This window comes from Aedes albopictus, chromosome 2, assembly GCF_035046485.1.
Source record: "Aedes albopictus strain Foshan chromosome 2, AalbF5, whole genome shotgun sequence".
Taxonomy (NCBI): domain Eukaryota; kingdom Metazoa; phylum Arthropoda; class Insecta; order Diptera; family Culicidae; genus Aedes; species Aedes albopictus.
This window is the reverse complement of record NC_085137.1, coordinates 59,826,139-59,845,191: the sequence shown is the minus strand read 5'-3', so window position 1 is coordinate 59,845,191 and position 19,053 is coordinate 59,826,139. Positions and strand designations below refer to the sequence as shown.

Below are 19,053 nucleotides of genomic sequence, written 5' to 3'. Positions count from 1 at the left end.
ACAATGATTCGTAGGCACATTTTTCAATTACATATCTGCTTCCATCGCTTTTGCACGTTTCTTCTTGTACACAGAACTAATATTGAATTGAAATCGACAGATACTTCTGTTATTCATTTGTTCATGCTTGTATTTTCAACAAATTGATGCTATATAGATTGTTGTTTGTTTGATGTGGTTCAATTAGGAATAACAGATTGCTAGATAAATTGGTTTACTCGTAATAGAATTCTGCTGATTCTGTAGATTCTTGTAGATTTGCAAAACGGAAATGGATAGTATTCAAATGATGTCGTGATTTGTGTGCAACGCATAGCATTGTGCATGTTCTCCTTCCTGGGTAAACGTGTAGTTATGACGACCTAAGGGTGATGTTGGTTTAATTGGTATAAGAGGTTCTTCTTCTTTTCTTCTTGATTGACCTAACGACCCTACTGGGGCAAAGCCTTCTTCTCAGCTTTATTACCTGAGAGCTTCCTTTTGCATGTGTAAATCGCGTGGCAGGCACGAAGACACTTTATGTCCAAGGAAGTCAAGGAAATTTCTATTAAGGAATGTTCCTGGACTGACCGGGAATCGAACCCATCTTGCTGAAACGCTTTTACAGCTGTGGTTATATAAGCCCTTGAGTATAATAGGTACCTTGAGGTCGCTATTCATCGCTCATGCTCCATTGATCGCTTGTTTCATACGATTTGAATGTAAATCGTATACGAGCGGTGAATGGTGACCTCATGGTATAATATCTAGAAATAATGACAAATGTTTCTTGAACATATTATCATATCAAAACTTTATGTTTTGGGATGAAACAAATACTTAGCTACTTTTGCTCAATGATGGCACGCCTATTTTCGTTGATTTCGTCATGCCATGGCAATCGATTCTTCTGGGCTGCCCAAGTAACAGAACTAGCTGAATAGCAGTTTCTTAAGCTGAAGTTTGCTTAAGAGTGGTTCGTTCCACTTTTATACAGCAACAATGTTTGTTGGGTGTGGTCCAGATCTACATGGATGCGATCACTTCCCGATTTGGTTATCTCTCACCGGCAACATTGCACCGGAAACGTCCAGATGCTCTAGATGGAAATATGAAGTGATCTGAATCAACTTTCAAGAAATAATTGATGATAAGCTCAACGAATGTTCCTCATCAAATACATTGAATCATACTTCCGTACTCAATAGTGCTGCGACGAACTGGATATCTAGAGCTAGAGATAGCCATAATGCTGGACGACGAGGTTTACATTGGTGATCAGACGAAACAGAAAAATGATTTAAGTTCGCCGCAAAGCGACCAGAGCATGCAAACGACATCTCGATGAAAACCCCAAAAATAGATGCCACTAACTGGTACCACGAGGCTCATAATAGCTGTCGTCGAGTGATACGGGAGGCAAAGCAAAAATCCTGGAGTAAGCTTTTGGACGACAGTCAATTAGCGAAGCCTAATTGCATTGCTCTGAAAGTGAATAATATCTGCACGAGAGATCCAGCAGTCATGGCGGACGTCTTGGTCGATTTTTTCAAGGACGCTTCGTCCATGGAGTGCTACAATAAAACCTTCCTCGATTGTCAACCGTTTGGAGCAACTGCAATGCACTAGACCACGGACAAGACTTCAACATTTCTTTCTCCATGAAAGAGATTGTATTTGATCTCCGAAAAGCCAGAGGAAATCAGTCGATCCCGAGGATATTGGATGAAACACAGGTTAGTAGTTCCAATTCCAAATGGTTCTGGACCAACCAATACGGCTAACAACTTCGGATAAATTACTTTGGCCAGTCGTTTAGCTAAAGTGATGTAATTGTTAGTAAATCGTACCATTGCATGGTGCGATTAGAAGCTTGGTGACCCTAACCGCACGGCTACGAGGCTCCACTCTAACTCAAAACCTGTGTAAAAACTGTAGAAACAAATGTAAGTTGCTTACTGCTTCCATGTACACAACGAATTGCTATCTGACTGAGATTTTTTGCGTTGGCCATTTGCACTCAAGCGATATGAATGCGATCGTTGCGTCATCTTCAAATGGTTGCCAGTTAGGTTTCCTTATTAAAATGACGGTTGAAAGGGTTTAGACATATTTTGTATGCTAGCATTAACGTCTGTTATCTGTAGTTTTACGAATATCTCAACAAAACCTACGGAGAGTGTCCAAAACATGACGTGAAAATTGCTATAAAGGACGCTAATACTTGGTCGGTGGGGTGGACTTTTCCGTCCTTGACTCTGTTTACGCAAAGATATCCGTAAACACAACTGCATGTACCCAGATGGCGGAACATGCAACCAAATAGTCCATGTCCTGGTGGACCTTCAGAGGACCATACCTCCACTCTGGATCATTACCTCGTTGTCGTGCATAGTCCTCTATAAGGAAATCAAAAATTCTGCTACCGCTGGGTTGCAATATCCAGAGCTTGTTAGCAGAAGGTGTGGCAAATGAGTAGCGCCAGAAGTTGGTTGAGCGGATAAAGAGATATACGTAGTTGGCAACTTCAACAACTCTGGCAAGGTAGTCTATTCAGCTATACATGGATACGATTGTTATTATTATCTCCTGCACCCCTTGCTGTAGGAAAGCCGACTTTCAACTGATTTTGACATAGACAGCACATACATATAGTTGCCAAATGGCTATTAGAATCCCTGACACCATCCATTCTTGTTCTACCAATTTTCCGTTTTGCAAAACCACTTAAAAATTGATTCTATTTATCGCGTCAAGATACACATATTTCGTATTATCAGCCAAATTGTGAATATCAACGTTTGACACCGCTTTACAACGTTTAACAAATACTATGAGTGGTTACTGGACGGAACGATAGATTGCTATTAGAGATACTGAAATTAGTTTTCGATTGAATTCGGGAGTTGATGATAAGTGCATGAAACATGAAGTTGTTAATCCGTGTTCAACCCATCATGACCCGTATGAATGATTTGTTGTCTGGTGGTACTGTTGTTTTTGTTGTTGGTGTATGTTGGTGGTGTGTTGGTTGGTTGGTTGGTGTAAAATAGAGTTGTAGATGGAAGGACAGTGACAGTCGAAACCGTTGCAACTAGAATAGCGTCTCCTTGGACCACTTCCGCGATGGACCAGGCACGCAAGGATCCACCGGCGACAGTGGCGACTGGGAGCTATCCTCATCTATCGTCAGTATAGGTAGCTCGAGAATCACAGAGGGGCTTTTGATATTACTGCTATGGTTTTTGATTATAACATTAACTTCAACGCACTTAGTATTGGCTGCGTCCTCAACTTGATTGCTATTATCGTCGTTTTCATTATTTGGAGTACTAGAGCTAGTGTTATTGTTGCCTTTACTTTTATGACTACTTGAATGACCGCTAGACGTTTGATTGCTAGGCATGGTTGCACCGCTGGCCGTTGACTTTCCGTGCAACTGTGCTGATGATCGCGGAGATGGTGACCGATCTCGGCTGTCATTTTGTTGCTGTCTTTCGATGATTGCTTTTGTTTCGATTTTAGTCACTAAACTCACTTTATCGGTTTTCAGTTTTGCTTTACCACGACGATTACTATTTGAAAGACTACTTAAACAACTAGTTTCATTAGGGTGCTCGATATCAACGTAAACCGTATCACTGATGGCACCGCTGCTGGCATCGCGTTGGTGTAGTTGCTGCTGTATCCGGTTTGTACTACTACTACTGCTGCTTGGTCCTGCAGCCGTGCCACCAGTCCCTACTGTTTCAACGGAATAAGATACCGAAGTGCTAGGACCTGCGACCTTAATCACCACGGGAGCTACGGAACATTCGCCCTCGTCTGGAATACTGAGCTCGTCGCTGTCGGTACTGAACTGTTGCAGATCTTCGTCGGTATCTGCGCAGCTGTCGTCGAACACCGAATCCGACCCACAGCTGCGTAGATCGCTATCCTGGCAGTCGGCCGACGACATCTTAAAGGAACTAAGCGACGCAAGAGGAGCTCTACGTACAACGATATTACTGCTAGGATTATGGTTTGCTATACTAATATCATCTATTCTACTGCTACTGCTATAACTCTGTCGTAGTGGCTTTTGGTTATGGCTAAATTCAGCACCATTCGTATCGGGATACTCGGATATACAATCGATCGAGTTATCGTCGCAAAGTCGATGCTTCCTACTACCGGTAAAACTGTCTCGCGCTGATAGACTCGTTGATCGATGCGCCACCCGTTCGCTGGGACATGGCGACGATTTTGGCGTTGCTTCAATAATATTAATTCCGGGATAGAACGCATCCCAGTCGGCACAGGTCGCCCCCAGGGCGGATCCGTTCATCATTTGGCTACGATCGTCGCTTCGACTCTGCTGCCTCGACGGTGATCGCGAAATCGGTGGTAACGAAGATAGTCCTAGCGTAATGGCGGAACAGCGTCGCTCCAGGAAGGAACTTTCCGTACTGCAGCAAGTCATCGCACTGCTCCGTCGCGATTCTATCCCCTGAGGAACAAACAAAATGAAAGGTAAATTAGTAAATGGCACAAGCAATAGCTCTTTAAATGTCGCCAATATACATATATTCCGGCAAACGGAACTATCACTTCTTCGGTTGCATGCATGCTAGGTGCTGTCCAAAGATTAAATAGACTTAGTTTTGATCATCTCAAAACTCCTCAAAAGTTTCCCATGCAACAATTTGAAATCCAATTGGGTTTGAAGAGGTTTTGGACACCGTTCAGTTTTACGATGGTTCTGTGGACCTGTCCAAGCCTAGCTTTATCTCCTTGAATATCTACCGCGGTCCCAGCTGACTTTTTTTTTACAGAATTCCTCCCCGAGTTCTTCTGACATACTTCCCAAAGTTCCTCCTTATTTTTATCCCGAAGTATTCAATTAAGATTTCTTTCTTGAGTTTTTCCCGAGTTGCTCCCGATATTTCACTCAGAGGTTTTCCCCAAATTGCATCCAGACATCTGGGGTTCGTTTCAGGATTTTTTTTTCTTAGAAGTTTTCCGGGATAGGCTCGCTAGTGTTTTTTCTGCGGAAACAATGTTCGACGTGGGATTTCCTAAGATTATTTTGCAGAAGTTTCCTCAGCATTTCTTCATGAGATGTCTGTAGAAGTTTATTCCGCAATTTCTCCCGCAGTGTATCCTAAAATTCATCTCAGGTATTCCTTCTCCTGCCAACACAAGATCGTATATGACGTTGAATAGGTTGCTAAAGTAAGGGCGATATGCGTATATTTTACTTGCGGTTCAATCCCGAGTAGAGGCGAAGAACAAACCAAGGACAAAATAATAACAAATTTTGCCATCATATCTCATTTCATCATTCTTATGTTATTTATGGATAACACAAAATAACTCGCTAAGAACAAAAAGTGTTATCATTGCAAAATTTGTTATTTCTGAGTTATTATTGAATAACAATAAATAACTGAAAAATAACAAAATATGCAATCATAGCAAAATGAGTTATTCTGAGCATCCTAAGTAAACTAACACCCTTATTGCATATTTTGCAATCATAACTTGTTTTGTTATTGATGAGTTATTTAGTATTTATTTTATTTTAAATAGAATATTGGTGAAGAGCAAGGTGAAGAGCAAATTTTGTTATTGGTCTAAAAGCTAAAAGAACAAAAAAAAAATAACTCACTTAGCTCCAGAAAAAAGTTAATAATAACTTATTGTGTTATTATAAGATCAAACCAAGGACAAAACATTTGAGAACTTATAATACAGTTTTTTTCCAATCATAAGAACAAAATTTACAATTATGATGATCTTATTTGAAATAACTTATTTTGCTCTTACTTTGTTCTCAATAACTCGATAATAACTTATTCAGTTATTCTCCTCTTTGAAATATTTTGTCCTTGGTTTGTTCTTGTAAGGACAAAATTAGTTATTATTGAGTTATTTTCCGGTTCAAAGTCAGTTATTATTTTTGTTCTTTTAGCTCTTATTCCCAACAAACCAATAACACATTTTACCATTCAGCTATTCATTTTTAATGGCAAAATTTGATCTTCGTTAGTTATTTTCTTCTACCCGGGATGGGAGTACGCACGTATAAGGCCTTCACTTTGGTAACTTACTCAACATCATATGACACATTCCATGCGTCACGTTTTGCGCGAGAATCAAACTTTTATAGAAGATTCAATTTATGTTTCTAATTGGGAACTCGACTTTTTTGTTTCGAAAGAAATCAAGAAATGCAGCGTAACGAGACATTATCGCAAAAATGACTGAACGCCAAGAAATTTGCTACTTCTTCGACACAGTTTTCAAAGTTTCGAGTACTTTTATTAGAATAATATAAGTAATCATCTTCATTTTGGTGCAAAACATTGAAAATTGACAGCAGGTGCTCGGAGTTATTGTTCGGTTTTTGAACTCCAAACCGCGGTGTAGAAGTGCTTGAAAAGTGTCATATACAGTGTATCAAACCATTGTCCGTACAGCAAAATTTTGGTCAAAATAATTTTTCATTCTAATGTCAATAACTTTTTTATGCGTCAATCAGGAACGCTGAAATTTTGACCAATCATGAATCATATATTAAAGCTCCATTAGTAAAATTTTGAGCAAGATCGAATAAGTTTTCTGAAAGTTATAGAACTTTTAGTAAAACTTATAAGATTTTTGAACACATTTTTAAAACATTATATCTCAATATGTACTCGATGAAATTTTTTCAATTTTTTTTTGTGTTACATCTTAAACCTAAGGCTTTCATAGGCAGCCATGTTTGGGGTTTTATATTCACTACAAAAAATATGAAAAATGTGCGTATGTAGTTGACGATGTTTTAAAATTTACCATATTTTGCACATATAATCTGCCAAACGTTTTCCACCAATAAAAGTGCATTAACTAAACGAAAAATCCATAGGACCTACTCTTCATATGTAGTTTAGTAGGTCCTGTATAAAAATATATCATTAAGAGAGTTTAAAAAAGTTGAAAACACTTGGCACTTTTATTGATCAAAATATGACAAATTTTCAAATGACACTCTGAACATATACAGATTTTTCATATTTTTTGTAGTGAATATAAAACTTTAAACGAAGCTACATATAAAAGCCTTAGGTATAAGCTGTAACACGAAAAATATTGAAAAAGTTTCATCAAGTACATATTGAGATATAATGTTTTAAAAATGTAATCAAAAATTTTATAAGTTTTACTAAAAATTCTATAACTTTCAGAAAACTTATTCGATCTCGCTCAAAATTTTATCAATGGAACTTTAATATATGGGTTATAATTGGTCAAAATTTCAGCGTCTTTGATTGACGTATAAAAAAGTTATAATCATTTAAGGACAAGGTATTTGGAGTACATAGCTCAAACTTTCTAGAGCACCGTTTTTTAGAACCGTTGAATGGATTTGGATGAAAATGCATCACGCTAATTGTTACGTGGTTATCAACAGCGTGATGCATTTTCATCCGAATCCGTTCAACGGTTCTAAAAAACGGTGCTCTAAAAGTTTTGAGCAATGTACTCCAAATACCTTGTCCTTAAATGAAAAATTATTTAGACCAAAAAATTGCTGTACGGGCAATTGTTTGATACACTGTACGACTTCGTGTAAGCTGGACCCGAGGTTTCATCTGAACGTTTCCCAAATTCCTTTCCTGAATCGTTCCCAGAGTTTCTCGCAGAATTTCTTCCGGGATTGCTTTTACGATTGTTTCTAAATCTTCTTACAGATTTTCCCCGGGATTACTCACAGAAAATTTTTAGTTGTTTTTTTTCTCGAATTTTTTCTCGTGATTTGTGCAGGAGTTCCTCCTGAAATTTCTGCCGAAATTCTTCATGGTTTTCCTTCCGATATTTCTTTTGGAAGTTCTCACAGGAAATCCCTGAGGTTCTTCAGAAGGTATTCCTAGAGAGCTCCTCCCAGAATTTCTCTTACATTTCTTTCCGGGATTGTTGCTAGAAGTTTCCAAGAATTATTCCCAAAGGTTTTCTTGATGTTTATGTCCAAAGCTCTTGTGATTTTTGGAGGAGTTTCTCTCGGGATTCTACCAGGATTCCTCCCGGGATTTTTCCAGGAATTTCTCACAAGAAATTCTGAAGGTTATCATATCCTGAGAGAAACTCCAAGACAAAAATCAAAAAAAGTTTTAGAAATAATTGAAAAAAAAAACTCTCCGAAAGAGCTTTGTTTCGAACAAAGTCTTACGAGGAACTGCAGGAGAAATTCCACAAAGAACTTTTGGAAAATCCCAGAAGAAACTTCTAGAGGAGGAACTCTGCACTCTTATAAAGAAGTATTTCGGGTATGATTAACTTTGATGCATTTCATAGTTTCAGTAAATGAGTACTCAATACTCATGCTCGAAGCACTGTTTTTTTTTCTAAGCATGGGCGGAATCCTGGAAGATAATTAAAGAGAAATCGCGGGAGTAATTCGAAACAAATCTCAAGGGAACTCCGGCACAAATTCCAAGATGATCAATGCTTTAAACCTCTTTGAAGAAGATAGTAAAAAAGTAGACATTTCTGCAGAATCTCCAAGAAAGACCCCGCCAAATACCTGGGAAATGTCTCTCGAGAAACTTCTGTAGGAATCTATAGATAAACCCTGGACCTGGGCAATGCTTAAAATTTCATATCGACATATCTAGATTCAATCACCTACAGATCATTTCACAACCTAAACCTGAAAATATGGTATATGGAATGTTTTCGGGGCTAGACTAGTTGTACAAGAAAGTCACGGAAAACAGCTCTCACTTTAATATTTAAGGTCAATGTCATCGACTATCCTCAAAAAATGCCTATTGATATACATGAGTCGATGACATTTACTCTAAATATTAGAAAAGGGTCGGTTTTTCCGTGACTTTCTTGTAGAACTGGTATATGTGCAGCTATATCTTATTCTCAAGTTCAGCTTCTGAAATGAGCTGTAAGTGATTGAAGATGTTGAAGTGACACTTTCAGCACTGATCCTGGGAGAAATCTCACAAAAAAATCTTGAAGAAATCACAGAAGAAACTCCGGAGGGAAATCTGATGAGGGTACCTGAAAGCCATACCGGGAAAACTTCTCCAAGACATCCTGACATGGGATTAATACAGAATCCCTTTTGGAGAAATTCCGGAAGGAATGTCATGGGAATTCATGGGGGAACCCTGGAATCGGAAGAAGTTCTGAAACAATTTCTAGAATCCGCAAAAATTACGGAAGGAAAAAATCTTGGAGGGAATTCGAAGAAATATTCTGGAGAAATTCAAGGAGGAATCTTAGGATAAATTCTGAGAGGAAATTGGGAAGAAATCTTGTGAGAAACTCTGGAAGAATCTTTCTTTCTAGAAAGAATGCCTGATGAAATTACTGAAGGAAGTAATGTGATGTCCTTCATTCGGAATTTTCAGCATCTCAGTAAAATCATCGATCACTTGGACAATAACCTTCTAGGGTCTTATTGAGTACTGACTTGATCCATTTCTCTTCGTCGATTCTAATTTTCGCTAATAACTTGACCAAAGCATAATAATTCGTTGTGCTTCTTGTTTCTGGAGCAAAATGTAGTCTTTCTTTATAGATATAGATAAACTTAATACTTTTTTCTGCAATTACACAATCGATCGGTTCGATGAAAGGTAATAATTAAACATGTCAGTTAGGCCCTAATGAAAAACCATTTTCAAACCAATAGGTTTGTAAGTTTTATGGACTTTACTTCTGAGTAGATGCTACTTGAAGTAAAGCTCGTTACTTTTTATTCATAAGATCACCTTTTACCCCACCCAAATACTCACCCTTCCAGGCACAGCTAGAAAATTCCCCGGCGGATAACCCACGTCCGCTGTCGTTGTAAACTGGTCGAACTCATCGTCGGCTTCCTCACCGTCGCTCTCCGGAAAGTAGTCATCCTGCCCAAAGCTTTCACCCATATTGTAGGCACTGAGTATCCTCGACGACACCGAAACGCTGTTCCGGTGCCCCCGGCTGCTCGCATACGAATACCGCCGCGGTGGGTTCAGCAAACTGCTGTACCCACCGCCGACGGACGAAAACCGCGAGTTACGATTCAGCATCGGCGGCGCACTGACGTTGCCCAGCGAGAGCAACCGGTCCCGCTTCAGGCCCGGATAGTTGATGTGCAGTTCCTCCTGGAGCAGCGAGAACGCCGTCGCTTCGATCGCTTCCTGTAGTTCACGTTCTTCTTCCTCCTGGATAACGGCCGCGGCCACGGCCGCTATCGTTGGATCCTGAAACCACGAGGGAAAAAATAGCGATTAGACCGTCATAAAGTTCTAATCTTAACAGCACATCAAACGTCGGGACCAGCCAACGGAGGTTTTCTGGCCAACCTATCGACAAGGTTTTATTGATTTTCATACTATGTGTATTCTATCGCAATCGAACGTCAAGGTGTCATCTGGTTAGGCTACAGCCGGAAGGAACACAGCTATCCTTCCTTTCTCCAGCCGAGATAGCCGGCAAAAAAGGAAAGGTCCTTGAGCAAAACGAAGGCAATCGATATCGGAAGGTGATAAGCAAGAAAAAAAGGACGAGTATCAATTTGAGACCAATGGGAATCGATTCAATTTTCCACTTCTCGCAAACTCCATCCGGTTTTCGGTGGTTTTGTTGAGCGGAAGGTTCGTTTGTATTTTTGTTTGCTGTCAGTTTGGATTATTTCTTTGGGGGAAATATGATTTGATTTAAGAAATATATTTCATTGTTGGTTTGTTACCAAGTGTTGCCTTTCTTTAGAGTTGTTCAAACATCTCAGCTTCCAAATGTTAGTTTCAACTGAAATTTTTAGTCTAGTGGCTACCACTTCTGATTAGTATGCAGAAGGTCCTAGATTCAATCCCTGGTCCGTCCCTTTCCTCCTACTTTGTATCTTTCTATATTCTTTCTATCTCCTCTCTACATATTCAACTCATGTATATTCACATGTTCTTAGCTATCACTAGAACAGAAACAGCTTGAAAAAACCGTTTCCCTTCCTTCCAACTTTCACAGCACAGTGTAAATCTATCATATAACGCCTACGAGTTATGCAATCAAACAAATTAAGCCGCATTATCTTCAAAGTAATAAATACACTAATCTATCTTTTTAGGCCTGGCATCCACGCACCAATGTGTGAACCCATCGCTTACCATATCCCACCAACGACTCTATGACATTTCCCCGAATTCCACTACCCCGAATACTCATTACCCCGGATGACCAATGGGTCATCTGAATGACCCATTACTCCGTCCAGGAATGAACTAGCTTGGTTGATAAAATTTCATTCTGTTATAACATGAAAGAATAGCCTATGATTAAAATAAGGAAAAATCTCAGATAGAAATATAAACAGTTGTAACGCGAACAAATTCTTTCAATTCTTTCAAAGAACAACTAGAAATAATATCCTATGTTTAAAAGAAGCATCTGATAACTACTAATAGAATGCCAAAAAGTTTCTTACTAATAATGCCAGAAAGAAAAACATACGCTCAAGAAGGAAAATCTTTGTTGAAATTGTTATTAATCACTTGGTGCACCGTTAATAACCCAGAGCGGGTCTCCAGATTGGCTGGTGAATACATCATTCGGTGTAATGGGTCATTCGGGATAATGGAATTCGGGCAAATGTCCTAAAACACCGACATCCGCATGAATTTGTGCAGACGCAGAGGTATATTCGGTCGACTCCACCTCATTACTCCGAACACCACTACCCCGAATAGGCCACTGCTCGGAATGGTTATTATCCCGAAGGTCACTACCCCAAATGGGCCATTACCCCGAATCATCCAGGAGATCACCAAGAAAGTGATGGCCAATTAGAAATTGATGAAGGTAATCAGTAGTGTATGAATGAGGGTGTCTACTGCCTGGAAAAGCCTGGGAAGCCGGGAATCCTCAGGGAATTTTATTTAAGAGAGAAAAACCTGGAATACTCAGGGAATATCGTGAATACTTGCACCGATGAAAAAAAAAACAAAATATTTGGTCGTATGAATAAAAAGTAGCGAATTTCAAAGTTCACTACATCATGGGTCTGAATAAAAAAGTTTTCGATTATGTAGTGTTAGAACACGGCTATAACGATTATTCCAGAAATTCTGTCAGGGTTTTCTTCTGGAGTTTCTTCGGAAATACCTCCCACGGTTAGTTTTCCGTATTTTTTCACGCCATTTGTCTTGGTATTCCATTTTGAATTCCTTTCGGATTCCCACTAGCATTTTTCAAGATTCAAACATTTGTTCTTGCTTGGGAATCTTCCCGGATTCCGGAATTCCAATTGATTTCTTATGGATTTTTTACGATGATCATACAGAATTTCTCTAGAGATCTCCCAGTATTGCTCCCAGAGTTCCCGTCGGTTTCTACCAGGATTTATCCCGGGATCTCCACAAGAGTTTCTCCCAGGATATACCGCAGATGTTGTCACTTTATTTTTGTTAGAGTTTTTCGCGAGATTCCTCTTGAAGGAGTTATTTCTGGGATTTCTACTAAAGCTTCTCCAACGGTTTTAAGGAGAAAATTATTGATTCTGTGGATGCTCCTTCCGGGATTTCTTCCGAAGTCTAGAGTTTCTCTTTGGATTTCTACAGAAGATGTTTCAGAGAACCATTTCGGATTTCTTCAGGAGCTACTGCTGGTATTTCTCATGGAGTTCGTCCCTTGATTTTTTTTGATATTTACTAAGGCTTTCCCTTGTAATTGATTATCTAATTTGGTGCATTGATCCGCCTCACTTTATTTTCTTACTGATTTTCTCGGATTTATTTCCAGAGCTCTTTCCGGAATCTCTACCAGAAATTATCCAAGGATTCTGGATGCTCCTCTTTGGGATTTCTTTAAAAATTGCTCCTGAAGTTCTTGCAGGATTTTTAAAAGAGTTTTTCTCGGAATATCTCCTGGGATAACTTACGAAATTTCTTGTAAGAAATTCCTGGAGAAATATATGAAGGAATCCCGGTCAAATTTTACGAAAAACTCGGCAAAGACTTAATATTGGAGAAACCTCGAGAGGAACTACGAAAGTAATCCTGAGAGAAACTGCGACATCTCGAAAAAAGTGCGGGGACTAATATCAGTAAGAAATATTGAGGAAATTTAGGGAGGAACTCTGAAAATCTTTAAAAGTAATCCCGGGATGAACTAAGTGCGAAATCCCGCAAAACAATCCACGAGAAATATCCAAGAACATTCTCTTGAAGAAATTCCTGGAAGAACTTCTGCAAAAAATCCTAGAGAAACTCTTGGAAAGCTACCCCGAAACCACTTAGAGAAATTCCTGGAAGAACTTTGGGGAAAAAATGGAAAGATCTCCGGGAGGGATTCTGCGAGAAACTCTGGAAGAAAGTAAATACATACTTTAGCAGAGACCCCGTGAAAACCTCGGAAAACCTGAAATCGTGCAAAATCTTGGAAGGAGCTATGTATGGAAGCAAATACGTAATAACCTCTGGATATACTTGGGAAAACTAGAGAAAGCCAAAAAATTAAAATCGTTTGATAATTTCTAGGAAAAACTCTGCGGGAAACTGGATATGAATTTAAAGGAGGAATTCTGGAAGTATTTGAAAAAAGAATCATGGGTAAAACTTCGAAATCTCAGAATAACTACACCATCAGCCCAGAGTACAAACATCAAGTACAGTTCAAATTTAAAACCGTGTATGGAATTTAACGGTGTGAAATTACTGATTGAACTCCTAAATGTTTATTTCTTGGTTTTTTAGAGTATGTGGATGTTGCAGGTGGAAATGTCAAAGTAATTCTTGCAATTAACCCAAAAACACTTTGGGAAAAGTTTAGAAATATTCCTCAACCGATTTTGGCATTATTTTCGAGAGAGTTTTGTTTCGTTTAACAGTTCTTTAAATAATTGAGCGACTTGGGAAAAGCTCTTCGACAGTGATGGAATTACTCTCATCATGAAGCAAGTGGGCTTCGTGGCCGTGCGGTTAGCGGCGCCAGTCGTCTAAGCGTTTCGTAAGCCTCGGAGTGCGGGTTCGATTCCCGCTCCAGTCGGGGAAAACTTTTCGTCAAACGGAAAATTCTCCATTGGGCCACTGGGTGTTATGTGTGTTGTCCGTTGTCTCGTGTTAGTGTAATGTTCAGTCTGTGCAGCCTCTGGCTGAAGACGGTGTAGTGTCTTTTTTTTTTTTTAATTCACGAGTGTAAAGCCAACACAAGGCTTACTCACGATTCTGAGAGTAAACAGTATGTGAGTTTATTCGCTTCGTGAGTAAGAAACAAAACAAAAACAGAAACACTCATGAGTTTTTATTCGTGGAGAACTAGTGGAGGTGCGGGAAGTGCATTTTATTGTAGTTATAATGGCAAATCCAGTGATTATCCAACATAAACTTATGATTTATGCTTCATTATTCCTGAAAAGCAGCACTGCCAGTCGTTAAATGCATGTTTTTGTCAAAATGGCAAAACAAACTCACGAAGCTTCGCGAATCACATGCGAGTGCTTGCCAGCTTCGTTTACTCACGAATAAAGAAGTGCGAGTATTCTCGAGTCCATGTGGTTCACGAGTAGGTTTGTTTTGGTTTGTGTTTGCTCATCTGCAATCTTCATAATTTTCCATCTCTGCTCTTGGACAATAAATCTTGCACATTTTTCCATAAAAGTTTAACTTAAGTTTTGAGGATATTTCTATATATTTTGTGAGAAATATAGAACTTCTATATTTGTTTTATTTATTAACAATAAAAATTCTCTATTGACAAAACCTGGAAAATTCAGGGAATTTTATTTTGTCTTATGAGTAGACACTCTGTGAATACTCATCTTTATCCGCGTGCGTCTATGTTAATTCTATTCTAATACAGGCGATTTATGTACCGATTTTTCAGTTGTTTTTGTTATCATGCATGCTCACGCGTAAAAAAAAAATATTAAAAAAAAACAAAACAAATAGCGCTTATTTGCTTCGTTTTAGAAAAGATAAAAATGTGATACTTTACTAGGATACACCGTATGACTTTATCATTATTAACTTTCATTGGATTTTTTCGATGATATGAATACTACTCGAAGTAAGAGAGAGAAAGGGAAGTAATGAAAGAATACGGTGGATAGATACGCAAGCGAGCGATTACAGATATTGGAATTAACAGAGGGCCATTAGTGCACAATACAATCACAACGACGATCTCTTTGCCTTACGTTCTCGGCTAGGTAAAGCCTGTATCCGCAATAATCGGGACACAGAAGTACGTCAGTAGCTCTGTAATGAATCGGTAAAATTGGCCAAATAATTGACTGAGAACTCTTTGGTGTATGTTTATTATTTGTGCCAAATTTCATAAAAATCGATGCATTACTTTTAACTGTGGATGAAAAACAAACAGACGTGGTTTTAAGCATTTTGTACAATCATGACCAATTTTCATTCGCATAGTAGATGGTTCTTCTACGCTACAGTTCAAAGTTCTGTGATGATAATTATGAAATTTCGTTAGCAGTAATGATACTTATAGAGACACATTCTTGCAAAATTTCATCAACTTTGACCAATTGGTTTGAAAGCTACTGGTGTTGATAGAAGTGAGTGTTAGTGAAAATTTTTCGTATTTTTCATATGCGATTTTTGCCAATTCATAACTTTTGAATTTCTCTGCCAATTTTCATGAAATTTTCACAGAAGCTAGTTTGTTATGTGTATATTATGCCTGCAAAATTTGATGATTATTGGTATAGTACTTTCAATAGTACAATGGAAACAATAAAGGGTGCTGACTAGTTGCTGTCTGAGAGGCTAAAATCACGTTCAGTCCCAAAACATGTTTCGACTATAAAATTGTTGATAGTGTATCGATTTTTTTGAAATTTTGCCCATGGAACAAATGTAGATTGAGAGGTTTGTGTTCAAAATTTCAGCCGTTTCCTGTGCCAAATTCAAAAGTTACAGCGCTGATAAGCAAAACTTGGGGCTGTACAAAATTCAATGGCGCACATTTTACTCTTTCGTTGCTACAACAAAAAGTACTGCACCGATTCACATGAAATTTTGTAGGTGAAATGAACACATCTTAAGATGTTATTAGGCAAAATTTGAGCAATTTTAATGTATCTATTGCAGAGTTACATCTGTGTTTCTGTGTCCCGAATATTGCGGATACAGGCTTTAATAGTAGTTAGATGAATACCTAGGGATAGTAGTATCCATACTTTCCATACAATGTCCATACTATCCATATTTCTCCATACTTATCCATACTACTCTTTCTTCGAGTAGTAGCCATATCACCGAAAAAAAGCCAATCAAAGTTAAAGTAATAATGATTTGTTTAAGATAGGTTCCGTTCCCCTAAAGTTGTTCGGTTCGTGGAAATGAAAAAAGAAAAAGCAATGAAATTAAGAAGACAATTAAATTAAAGACAAATTTCCCTTACGTTAAACTGGCTATTTTTTTGAATTTATAAGTATTTCATTCTGAAATCTGAATACTGAACTGTAGCGACCCAGTTGACATGTGGGGGTAGGCGGGGCATAATGAGCAGCTTCGTCACCAAATGCAGTAAATTTAGCGCAATCTATGTTCAATTTTAACGTATAATTCTCATTTGAACCTTAACTGACAAAGGCTAATCGCTGAAACTCCGAAGAAAGTTATAAATGTTGCTTAATTTAATGTTTTTAAAAATGGATAAAATGGATGTGTTTTGGGGGTAGGGCATAACGAGCACCCTAGGTGGGGCAGGATGATCAATCCCTGTTTTATTCACAATCAAATGCTAATTGACTACAGCCTGGATTCGCTGGAGAGAAATACGTCACGAAACATTCACATACTTGCATAAACGTCCTGTATATAGGAGCTCGGATGCGACGGCGGTCAGACGTCAATTTCGTTCTGACATCGAGTCTGACACTGACAGTGCTTTTTAGTTGGGTTTTGGCCCAAACAGCGAAACAGCCCATCTAACGAGCCCCCAATGAACGAATCGGCACTGTACTTGTTTCAAAAATATAAACAATGGGGAAATACTGTTGTTTGTTCCCAACTAGTTTCCAATATATTTCTATAGGCTCGCGCCGAACCCAGCTTGCTCTAGTACTGCAATTGAGTGCTAGATGGTAGTAGTAGTGCTAGAAATGAATAGCATGAAATTAAAATGCTGTAAGTAGTAGTAGGCAGTTAGGTTTCATTAGATCATAAATTATTAAATAAAATTAGTCTAAACTGAACTCCCAAGAAATAAAGTGCTCATAAATTGTTCCTAATCCAAGTTTGCGAGTTAATAAAGTGTTCCATAAAGTGCCAGAAGTTTCTATCCGTGCAGAAGAAATCCTCCTAGTGGCAGTTAGCTGCAACACCGTGAGCTTTGTGGAAAATGAAGTAGCTCATTATCCTATGCCACCACCACCCGCGCAGCATAGAGCAACTCTACAGCCGCAATCCGATTTTCTACCCGAGAAATTCCACCGGAAATCCCGAACGTGCCCCAGCAACTGTTACATGGAAAGATATTATGAAAATTTGCTGAAAAACTTTCAAAGTTAGTCCTTTTTTAGCTTGAGTTTTCAAGCTAATAAATTGAAAATTATTGACAAAATCATACCATATGCATCAAAACAGAGATGCATCAATTTGAAGAAAATTAAAAAAAAAAAAAACAATTTTCAAAATTCGAGCAAAAAGCACGGTGTGTCTTACAGGAATTAGACCAAATAACCGGTACAGGGCAAATGTTCACTTTAAAAAAAAATATAAGTAAACAAGTGTAACTTTTCATAGAGTTAATAAAAATTCTCAAATTCTCACGAGAGCAATTCTTGTAAAAAATAATTATCTTAGGGGTTTTCAGATCGTGCACCGTGGTACACTTGGTGCACCGCCTACCCGAGCAGGAATGAATAACTGCCACATAACTGGAGCATACCAAAGTCAGGTATCATAGCATGACAAGGTATTGGTCGGTTATCCAGGTATTGAAAATAACTTATTTTGGTATTTTGTAGCTATTGATGAAATACCTCAACGAGTTATTGGTTTGGTGTTAAGGACTGCTTGAGGTATTATTCAATTATGGAAAAATCGCCATTTGTATGGAAAAATCACCGATTATTATTTAGGTATTGCCATACCTGATGTCATTATTCACGCGTTATGCACAGAATACACACCAGTTATTATTTTAGGTATTTTACCTCTTATGCAGGGCTACTTAATACTTCATTCAGGTTGTAGGTATTCGATTTTCCATACCTGAGTTAGTTATTCTTCAGCTATTTTCTCCTGCTCGGGTAGTCATGACAAGTGCACCGTGAAACTTCAGAAAAGTCTTGCATATTTAAATTCATTAGGGAGCGTCCATAAATTACGTCACGCCAAAAATGCCCATTTTCAACCCCCTATGTCACACTTTTTGTATGAGACCTCTGAGATTGTTGTATGGGTTGTCACACTTCACTGAAATGCCAGGGGGGTGGCAAAAAGCGTGACGTAATTTATGGACGTTCCCTTACCTGTTTAATAGAAAATCATTCGAATTAATTAGAACAAGGGGTCCAATTTTTGCAACAAGGGACGGCCTATTTTTGCAAAAATGGAAATGGTAAATAAAAAGTGCTCAGAACTGCGAAGCGATTTTTTTTCGTTTCTGAGTTATTGACGAAAAACACGAACATTTTGACCATTTTTTGAGATCCATAAGGAAACCGACCATATTTTACCCGATAACTCAAAAATGAAAAGAGATATCGCAATTCTTAGCACAATTTTGGCCCTTTACGTTCATCGATTTTAATAGAAGCGGGATTTTTTTTTCTTTAAAAGAAATCATGTTTTTTGCTACCTCAATCAATTTTTGAGAACTTTAGGTCCTTTGGGGGACCAAATGATGAGATACAGACTTCAATTTTGGCATGATGGTTTTATACTAAAACGATCATTGTGCACAATATTGAACTTTTAAGATACTCTAAGGGATGGAAAGTAAAATTTTCATGATTTACGCCCACGAGTTAATCTTTAATGCAGCAAAAACCTTATTTGATATTGTAAAAAATCAAGGATCAAGTCTACCAATTCTCTCGATATAAACATCATATATTTTTTCAAGAGCTCGTCATGA

The 19,053-nt window shown here is 38.3% G+C and overlaps 1 protein-coding gene across 2 annotated transcripts in view; it reads right to left on the bottom strand.

The window, feature by feature from the left end:
• Positions 1-894: 894 nt before the first annotated feature.
• The window catches only part of LOC109407357 (serine-rich adhesin for platelets), a 380,979-nt gene continuing 362,820 nt past the window's right edge, over positions 895-19,053 (bottom strand). For both annotated transcript variants that reach the window (XM_062849719.1, XM_062849720.1), the window contains exons 4-5: positions 9,759-10,211; positions 895-4,468 (exon numbers count right to left, since the gene is read on the bottom strand). In XM_062849719.1, the coding sequence (XP_062705703.1) occupies positions 3,074-4,468; positions 9,759-10,211 (1,848 nt within the window). In that variant the 3' untranslated portion in view covers positions 895-3,073. The remainder of the gene's footprint in view (positions 4,469-9,758; positions 10,212-19,053) is intronic.